The sequence below is a fragment of the Marmota monax genome, unplaced genomic scaffold (assembly GCF_021218885.2).
Source record: "Marmota monax isolate L192 unplaced genomic scaffold, Marmota_monax_Labrador192_F-V1.1 WCK01_AAM20220418_F8-fsc00050, whole genome shotgun sequence".
Classification (NCBI taxonomy): domain Eukaryota; kingdom Metazoa; phylum Chordata; class Mammalia; order Rodentia; family Sciuridae; genus Marmota; species Marmota monax.
The window spans coordinates 940,470-951,211 of NW_026694552.1; the positions used below are offsets into that span (position 1 = coordinate 940,470).

The 10,742-nt window shown below is 32.7% G+C and overlaps 1 protein-coding gene across 1 annotated transcript; it reads left to right on the forward strand.

The window, feature by feature from the left end:
* Window positions 1-10,139: 10,139 nt before the first annotated feature.
* On the forward strand, window positions 10,140-10,454 carry LOC124076724 (coiled-coil-helix-coiled-coil-helix domain-containing protein 2-like). The gene has a single exon (XM_046420806.1). The coding sequence runs from the start codon at window positions 10,140-10,142 to the stop codon at window positions 10,452-10,454; it is 315 nt and encodes a 104-aa protein (XP_046276762.1).
* The last annotated feature ends 288 nt before the right edge of the window (window positions 10,455-10,742 follow it).

The following is a 10,742-nucleotide window of genomic DNA, read 5'->3' on the forward strand; positions in this document are numbered from 1 at the left end:
TGGAAATGGCCTTAAGTTATAAAGTTCAGTTTTATCCACTGTTAGAGGCATTCACTGAGGGATTGTAGAATGAATCCTCCTCAAAATATGGGAAATTACTCTATAAAAAACAGAAGTCTTCTTAAGTGATTGATCAAGAATCCCTTATCTGTTGAAATAAAAGTGCAAGCAGCAAAGAGAAGCAAACAGAATTGATTAGTTAATGTCACAAAACTATAAAGAATATTTGCATGCTCAGTAAAGTCATGTCTGTTTTTCTAAGGTCAGAAACACACTTGAGGAAAATCAGACCCCTATAGCATGGGATACAAGCATCAGGATGTATGTCTTTGATGATGTCAACTCTGGAGAACCTCCAAAACTCTACATCTTTCATAAGTCACCTTCTGTAACCTCCATGTCAAAAGAAATGATAGATGAAATGTGACAGTTTCAAGAAATACCCTGCCTTCTTTATTGCCTACCAAGACAATAACTAGAAAAAATATAACCCTGGAACAAACATAATGGGCATGATACCTGAGGAAAGCAACCATATGGAAAAGAGATTTCAAGAGTTAGGATATTTTGTCAGGTACAACATTAATTCAACTAGGATTGGATTTTGAGCATGCTTGATGCAGGGGTTCATAAAGGAAGAATGGATAAGAAAAATAGTAATTGAACTTGGAGAAATTCTCTAGGATTCAGAATTTTAAACATTGTCTAAATCCCTAGAAATGGGGTAAACATAAAACTCATACTCTTTATACCCTGGTAAAAACATGACTCATGTTGAACAAAGTAGAAATATCTGAAGTGCAATAGTAGATGTTATGGGAAAAAATAAAGATGATGAAGGAAGTGGCGATTCAGAAATACCTACTATGTGAGTCCAGAAGATCCAGCACAGTTCCATATTCCACAAGGGGTCAGAGGAATGAAGCATTTATCAAAGACACCAAGAATGTGCTGGTGAAAGGAGCATGGGCATCCCTAAGAAAGTTCCTATTTATTCCTTTCCTCTGTGTGACAGAGATGAAGGGAGGATATTAATTCAAAGTCGGGTTCATTTAACACTCATGAGGATGATATATCCCAAAAGTAAGAGAGGTCAGGAGAATGTGCTTAATGACTAGAAAACAGGGTTCACACTTCAATGAGAAAGAATAAAGTTAGAATGCATATCTAAGGTGAATTGGCTGACAAGAAGTAGTTCAACTGCCTTAAAAAATGTGAAATTCTGCCAGCTCTGGTGGTGCAGGCCTATAATCCCAGTAATTTGGGAGGCTGAGGCAGGGGGAATGCAAGTTTAAATGCCAACCTCAGCAATGTAGCAAGGCCCTGTCTCAAAGTAAAAAAAAAATCTAAAAAAAGTAGTATGGATAAGGAGTATGGAGTAAGTGCTCCTGGGTTCAATTACTGGTACAAAAAATAATAGCATACTTTAGGACAAATAAGAAGGCAAAAAAAGGACACACCTAAATATATGCAAACAAATGAAGTTGACAGTGGAGAAGCAGATACCTGATGGAAGTCACCAAAATAAATAAATGCCCCAATTTCTTGTTTAATTCAGAGGTATAATGTGATTTAAGATACAGGACTTATTAATATAAGAAGTGTCGAGGTCCCTAGACAAAAGAACATTACAATATCATGACAAATATGTACTATGCTTCTCTCAGATCTTCTATAATAGAAGTTTTGTTTATTGACTCAAATTAATATACACTAGAGTGTCAGGAGCAATGAATAAAATCAATTCTTTGAACTGCCCAGAGCCAGAGACTGACACCTCCCTTGTTAATTTCTCAGTGAAAAATTGCCAAGAAGTCTGCCCGGTTGTCTGGTGACACCCTGTTTAAAGGGAAACTCTTCAGTTGCCATGGAGTGTATCAGTTTAAGACCTAAGGTACAGACACCTGAGGGTGCAGAATTGTGGGTGTAAGCTGATACTGTTCGAACTTTTGACCTTGGTTCTGTTTTAAAGTTACTTTCTCACAATGAATCCCTTTTATATAAAAAACTTCATTATCAGTCCTTTTCTATTAGAGGTTTGCTTCCTGCTTTCTCTGTTCATCTTTTTTTTTTCCCCAGGGAAAATGAGGTTAAGGGAAACTAAGTAAATTGCCATGCTGAAAGCAACACTAGAGAAAAGGAGAAAAACAGATGAGAAATATTGGCCACAGGTTCTAAGTAGATATTGATACTCAAGAGACTCAAAATGTTAAGATTCCCCTATTAGAATTGTAGATTTATTAGACAACTAATAAATGAAGTCTTGGTTTGGTTCAAACAGTCTTATCTTTTTGAATCTTCCTCAGTCCCTGAGTCAATATTTGCAATTGTGGTACTTGGAAGCTGGCATAACAACTGCATTTGCTCCTCACTATATGGGGTAACAGCTATCTAGTCTAGTGTGGATGTCCACATGCAAGCACCTAAAATTCCCCATTTCTTGCAAGATGGCAAAACAAAAATTATATCACATCCTATGAGGTGGATTGAATTGAAGAGTAATGTCATCTTTAAAGGCATAAAAATAAAATGATGTTGGGTTTAGGGTTTCCAGTAAACTACAGAAATTCATTTTCCTAACAGTTTTGGAGGACAGAAGTTGGTTATCAAGTTGTTAGAAAGTTTGGCTTTTTCTAAACCTTGTGTCCTTGGCTTACAGTTGTACATTTTATCTCTGTGTTCTCATATGTCACTTTGTATGCATATCCCTGATATCTGTGTGTCCCAATTTCCTCTTCGTTTGAGGCAATCAGTCAGATTGCCTTTGTTTTTCTTTGATCATCTCTTTTAATTTCTTACCTATTCTGAGATACTGGGGGCTAGAGGTTCATCATATGAAATTGGAGGGAACAGAATTCAGACCATAATACTAACTATCATAGTTGATGTAATTAGCCTATTACTTATACTACCTGGTGAGATTATTAGGAATGAATGTATACTATTATAAGAACCAACCAAATAGTGTTCTTAATTGCAGCTGCTGAATTTAAACATAGTACTGTTATTTTAAAAATTAATAAGGACTCCAGTACATGGTATGTGGCCATCAATGTGGCAAATATGGCATTTCCATAATTAAAGAGAGAGATTGAAGACAGTTGACATTAACATATGACAGTAATGAGTATTCATTATATATATATATATATATATATATATATATATATATATATATATATATATTTGTATCTCAGGGTTGTTTTATCTTTTACTTTCTGTGTTTACATTCAGTCTGAGCTCTTTGACATTCCGAGGAATATAACACTAATACATTACATCAGTACCATCATACCCTTGGTCAGGAATATGAAGAGGTGAGTAATAAACCAGATATCTTGATAAAGCAGATGCAATTAAGAAGATGATAAACAAACTTTATTAAAACTTAGAGATTATATATCTTTGTGAAATTTTGAGGAGTTTAGTGGTCAGGGACTTTCAAGGATATTCCCATTTAAATATAAGACAAATTGCTACATCTTGTATCCATTAACATAAACCAGGAATCACATATCCAGTAGGATTTACTGGACTCTGGAAGTAACAAATTCCTCTATACTGTGCTTTTGAAGACATCCAGATTTGGGTTGAGACTGATGAAGGAAAGGATTTTATTTCAAGTCTAGGCTGTGGTTTGAACAGCCTTACCACTTAGACCATAAGATCTCAGCAGAGCCTGAAGTCTTGGAGATGTATGTGGTAGGAAAATATTTCATGTAGAATTTGTGGTGAAATCAGGTGGGAGAATTGCAAAACAGATCCTAAGGATTTTGAAGAAAAAAAACATAGCATATTCCCAGAGAATTATATGTCCTTTGAAAAACAAGTCTTGTGCTACTGCATGTTGGTAGGTAGAGAACACTTGATTATTAGGCACCAAATACTCCTACACCTGGAATTGCCTGTTTGAGTTCAGGGGGGAAGCACTGTTTCTAGTACAATTTATATATCAAAATCAGAAGGACAAAATTTTTATGTTGTGTCTGTGTGTGTTCAAAAATACTGAAAATATTATGTGCCAAAGGTAAATAGTAGCTATTTGGGGGTAGATATTGGAATTATGGTTGTTTCCTATCTGATGTCTTTTTATTTCAATTTTGTTAAAATTTTCAAACATAAGGAGAATAACATCCATTATTTGATGAGAATTTTGGAAAACCTATCCTTTGTCTGTAAGTGTTAAATTAATACTTGATAAATGTAGAAAGTTTGGGGAAGAATAAAAATTTTCTGTTTTTTTTTTTTTTCCAAAATTAAAAGCCCAGAAGATCTTTATGTTCCTCTAGTTGGTATTTTCTCAGAAACCCTAAACTGTTTGTTATTCTTTTCTTGTGCTAATCAGATGAGAACATATTCTCTCATTAAAATAACATCAGCATTATATGCATTTTAAAGTTTTAGTATGGGTACAGAAGGATATGTGTGTATGTTAAGTCAATCAAACATTTAAATATTTATTAATAATTACCTTCTTTTTATAAGGATATTCTTATTAAACAGAATTGAGACCAAGAATTAAAAAAAAATTATACTGTTGCAATATAAAATGGTTAAGCTATTTTTGCATGTTTAGAATTATTTAACATTGCTGTATATCATTTTTTTCACTTCAAATGATGAGTGTATATATATATATATATATATATATATATATATATATATATATATATATACAAAAGACATTGTTTATACATCATTGGCCAAGTCAGAAGAAAGAATGAATGCTTAATGCACTTTAACAATTCTAAACTGCGGCAAACAACAAAAACAGACAGGCATGTATGTCTATAAATAATTATACTATATTTCCGCCAATGTAAGCAACTGTGATGATCCCGTAGATCTGTGTGACTATGCACCCAGTGTAAATCTCTACCTAGGATCCTCACTTCTATGTATTTCTGCAGCATTAATTTTGCATTAATTTTTACTCTTCTCCTATGTATTTGTACTCTAAATTTAATTAGCTAATATATTTTATATACTCCAATAATTGAAACTGAATTTTAGATTTTAAGACTCTGCAGTTGTGCCTATTCAGGTCACAAACCCAGACCCTTGTAGGTTCCATTTCTGATAAGTTAGGATATCCTTTATTCATATGTTGGTTTCTCCAATTTGGATGATAGCAGGTTGCTCTGTGCCCTCACTACTCTTGAAGAACAAAGAAGTGCTATTGGTGTTTCAGTTTATTCAGTTTTTTTTTTTTTTTTGTTGTTGTTGTTAGTTTTTGTTTTGTTTTGTTTTGTTTGTACATTTTTCTAGAATACAGTGGTGGCTTCAAAACTGCTTACATCCTGGACATAAAACCAGAAACTTTAGAGAAATATTCAATTATTATTACAATAATGTATTGTTTCTTAATGATCCTATTTCCTCAACAGAATTTTATGTAAAGAGGCCCTTTTTAGAAACTTGGCACAGGATGTTCAACCATGGTTTTCTTTGAATTAGCAAGTGAGTGAATGAATGAATATTGAAATATCAGAAGTTTATTGATTTCAAAATAAAAATGTTATATTTTCTTTTCGTGATAGGAAAACTGCTAATATCACCTATGTATATGCTGTAATTTCTTAATATCATGGGAAACAGATATGCAGATTTCTAAACATTGGAAAACATACTACTTTTCTTTTTATTTTTATCTGGAATAACCCTGAATCCTACATAAGCTTTCAGCTCTATATTCTATGCATTTCTGTTTTATTATGAAATCAGTCTTCTTTCTTTTGAAAGTTAAAAAACAGTGACTGAAAATGAAACTTCACATTTCATTATGGCAACTCATTCTCAAGATTTCTCAAAGTACTAAGCAAATTGGTGAGTAGTACTTCTCAATAGCCTTCAAATCTAATGGTCTGTTTCACTTATTAGAGTAATATAGAATATATTAACTAAGTAAATTTATAGCATAAAGGTAAGGAAGAATAAAAATGCAATGAAAGATATTGAAAACATTTACTTCTTAGAGTTCTCTTGTGAATAAATATTTGTGAAGTTTTATATGATTTTCTTCAAAGCAAAACAAAGTTCATTTACTTAAGTAATATTTGCTGAAAAAGTATTAGTATGAGAAAATACTCTAAAAGGAATAGTGGAATATAATTTAAAATCACAAAAATTGCTGTAATTATATTTACAATACAGTGGGGGGAAATGTAAAAAGAACAAATAACTCAAGACAGCACAAGACAAATTTGCATAAATGACATGGTCATGTCTGAAGATATATCAGGAAAATATAGATGATGTAACTACTATTTTTGGTTGGAGCATAACTAATATAGGTAAGAAGAGTCATAAATAATGGGTTGTATTTGAGTAATGAGAACAAAGAGAAAAAGTTAATGTGGGTATATATAATAATATGAGGTTATAATACAAATGGAATGTGGTTATGGAAAATTTGCTTATAGGAAACAAGTAATATTACTTTGTTGGGATGTTCTTTGCACTTCACAAATTTCAGTGTATGAATGACTTATTTTTATTTTTCAGACATAGTTTTCTAGGGATAAATATTTTTGCTTCCCTAAAATGTTCCATGTAATAAAACTCAAACAATTCATATTGTCAAATCTCAGTACAATATTCATTGTAAGTATGTAATTCTCTTCCAGTAGTAGTGACCATAAGAATTAACTGTAAAAAACACTCCAGTCTCTAATTTAGATTCCCTTATTAGGGCTTTACTAATGTTGACTCAGTATGAAGAGAAGAAAAAAATCAACCCCCAAATGCTTTGTTGGAATACTACTGTATTTATATGTAATATAAACTTTAATGATTTTTGTAACAAATTCTGCGATGTTTATTCAGATACGAAGGATACTGTCAGCTTGGGAAAGAGTAGATAAAGGAAAATAAAAGAAATTCTGTGTGGAATTTCATGGTATGATATAATTTCAGAATGTTCAGTTTCTATCTGATCTAATTCAGTTTTCATTACTAGCAGATGACAGATTTTAGTCTTCACAACTCAATTATACAGATAATTAGAACTCTGATACATTAAAAATCTTCAAATATTTTTTTTAGAAAAATGCAAATATTAAATTTGTGGGTTTAATACTTTCTATGCTTTTTCTATGCAAGAAACAAAAGCAAACTTTTGAAAGTTCAAATCAGTTTCTTCTCATTGTTTTACTGAAGTATTTTCAATAAAATATATTAAAGTAAAACCTTAATATAGATTATACCAGGTATATATTGTAAGAATACAGAGTGAGCCTATATTTCTACGAGAAAAAAGGAATATTTAACTAAAATAAAAACACTTTATACTACATGAGCAGGATATTTAGAAAACATTAAAAGAGTAATAAATAATATATATTATGTAATAATAATACAGCTAATAAAATTATATAAGCAAAGCCAAATTAAAGCTTTTATAATAAAAAAAATGCAAACTCCCCTAAACCTCAAAACCCAAAACAAAATAATAAAGTTTATTTTTTTACTTTAATTAAAACTCAACGTACTGTGCACATAATCCCAGAAGCTCTGGAGGATGAGGCATGAGGATCATGAATTTAAAGCCAGTCTCAGCAAAAGTGAGGTGCTAAGCAACTCAGTGAGATCCTCTCTCTAAATAAAATACAAATAGGGCTGGGGGTGTGGCTCAGTGGTTGAGTGCCCTGAGTTCAATCCCTGGTATCCTCCTTCCTGCCTAAAAAACAAAACAAAACAAAAAAACTCATACCTGATACATACCTGTAATCCCAGCAACTCAGAAGTCTGAGACAAGAGGATTGCAATTTTTAGCTAGAGTCAGAAACATAGCAAGGCCTTAAACAACTTAATGAGTCCCTGTCTCAAAAAGCAAAAACAAAACAAAACAAAAAATAGTGCTGGAGATGTAGCTCAGTCGTAAATTGTCCCTGGTGTTCAATCCCAATGATAATAATAATAACAACAACAACAACAACCTTCTATGACATACTGGAAAAACTTTCCCAGGAGGATGACCACCACACATAGACTTATCAATTGTCTACTTTTGTGTTGTGGCTTCATCACATACACACCTGTGCTACATTATCAATAGAGAAAAGGGAGACATACCAGGAGATTCTTACACCAGCTCTTAAATACCTCACTCCAGAAAAATTGCATGAAATTCTGTTCACTACCCACTCAGAATTGCTAATATATGAATTATTACCAATTCAACCTATAAGGTCAACATGTTTGTACTCAAACTCCTAATAGAATCTTTTATAGTTATCACCAAACTGATTTCAAATATAACCAAAAATCAAAGACAATAAAATGATAAAATAAAGTATAAAGTAAATTTACTCTATCAAATTTTAATATAAATATGTGATAATCAATAATATATGGTATTTGCAAAAAATAGACATACCTGTAAATGGATACAAAAAAAATTCTAAATACAGATCCAGAGAAAGATATTTAATTGATTTTTGTCAAAGGCATGAAATGAATACAATAGGAACAGGGTAATCTTTCAGCAAATGATGCTGAAACAATTGGAAAACCATACAGGGAACAATGGATTTATAAGAAGTTATTTTTTTTTAAATATGTAGGCCTAAATATAAAATAAGAAAAATATCAAAAACTATTTATGATATGGAGATACTCAAGTAGTTCTTAGAAAAAATGGACCAGAACCATAATCTATAAATAAAAAATTTGAAATGAACATAATTTCTTCAAACTTAAAAGTCTTCTTCTGTTGACTGTTAAAAGGAAAAAGACAATTATCAGAATGTGGTACTTATTTGAAATTCATATTTGACAAACTAATTGTATCTAGAATTCCTAAAGGACACTCAAAATTCAAAAATAAGTAATAAATATTTGAAATGTGAAAGATTTTAGCAGACACTTTATGAAAGAATGCATATGAATTAGATATAACATAAATATAGTCAGTATTATAAATCACTCAGGAAATGAAAATTAAACTTGAAATATGATACCACTATATTCTTATTAGAATTGTATAAGAGAAAAAAAAATAAAAAACAGAAAACACCAAATGCTGGTGAGAATGTGGAATAGTAGGTATATTCATACATTGCTCTTGTGAAGGAAAAATTTTATAGTCATCCTGGAAAAGAGTTTGGCAATTTGTAAAATATTTACATATAACTGTTATGCAACACAGTTATAGTACCCTTTATCATTTAAGAGAAATAAAATCTTAAGTTGACACAAAAATGCATAGAATGTATATGCATATCTACTACAATATCTTAATACTGGAAATGATCAAAATACCATTCTGTAAGTAAGTAACAAGCTTTGGGTAATGTTTACTATAGAATACTACTTAGCAATGAAAATAAATGAACTATGAATACATGTGACATTGTTATTGAATGTTAAAGACATAATGGAACATTTTACTTCATTAATAGCATGTTCAATTGTATCCTAGTTTTTTTTCTTCCCTGTAAATTTTTTGAGGCTAACTAGATGATCACTGATATTCTTTCCTGTACTTATGTTTTAGTCAGCTTTTTTCACTGCTGTGATTAAAAGACCTAACAAGAAAAATTGTAGAGGAGGAAAAGTTTATGTGGGGCTCACAGTTTCAAATGTCTCAACCCATAGATAGCAGGATCCATTCCTCAGGGCTAAAGATAAGGCAGAAATCATGTGGAAGAGTGTGGTGGAGGGAAGCATCTCACATCATGATCATTAAGGGGAGAGAGAGAGAGAGAGAGAGAGAGAGAGAGAGAGAGAGAGAGAGAGAGACAGAGAGAGACCACTTGCCAGATACAAAATATATACACCAAAGGCATGACCTAATGTCCACCTCTTCCAGATATGCCCTACCTATCTTCAGTTACCTCTCAGTTAATCCCCATTAAAATATTAAGTCACTTATTAGGTAAAGATTCCCATAAACCAATCGTTTCTCCTCTAAGCCTTCTTGTATTCATTGTCTCACACATGAGATTTTGGGAGACACTTCACATCCAAGCCATAACAATTTATAAGCCTGTATTTGCCAATGATAATATATACCATATATGCCTCATTTTCCAAATCAGATTATCAATAAAAATGTTTTAGAATTAAATTGAATTTATAAAATTTTAATAATATAAATGGACTTCGCTTTCTGGACGCCGAGCTGTCATGAACTTACCATGCTGAGTGGAAGTCGGAGCCTCGCTTCTCGTGTAGTGCCCCTAGCCAGCCGGGCCCCTCAGATGAGAGCAGCACCCAGGCCAGCACCAGCAGCTCAGCCACCAGCTGCAGCCCCACCGTCTGCCATCGGGTCCCCTGCTGCAGCACCCCGGCAGCCTGGTCTCATGGTCCAGATGGCAACCACTGCAGCTGCTGTGGGGCACACACTGGGCCATGCAATCACTGGGAGCTTCAGTGGAGGAAGTACTGCCGAATCCGCAAAGCCTGATATCAGTTACCAGGATCCTCAGAGAACCCAGCCAGCACAGCAGTAGCAGCTTAGTGACCCTTGCTTTTATGAGATAAAACAAGAAATAAACAGGTTCTTCAAAGGGATTGTTTGCTAGCCATCTAGAAATTGCAATAGAGGGGATTACTGTAAGTAAAAATAAATTCAGGATACTATCAAAGTTATCAAGCTGGCCAATTGTAATGAAGAGTCAACATAAAGAGAGATTTAGAGGTAGAACTGCCATGCATTAGGTGAGGTGTCAATCAGATTTCTTAATTTTTTAGTCAAAATAGACAAAATGCAATCAAAATGAAAACAAAATGGTAAGTAC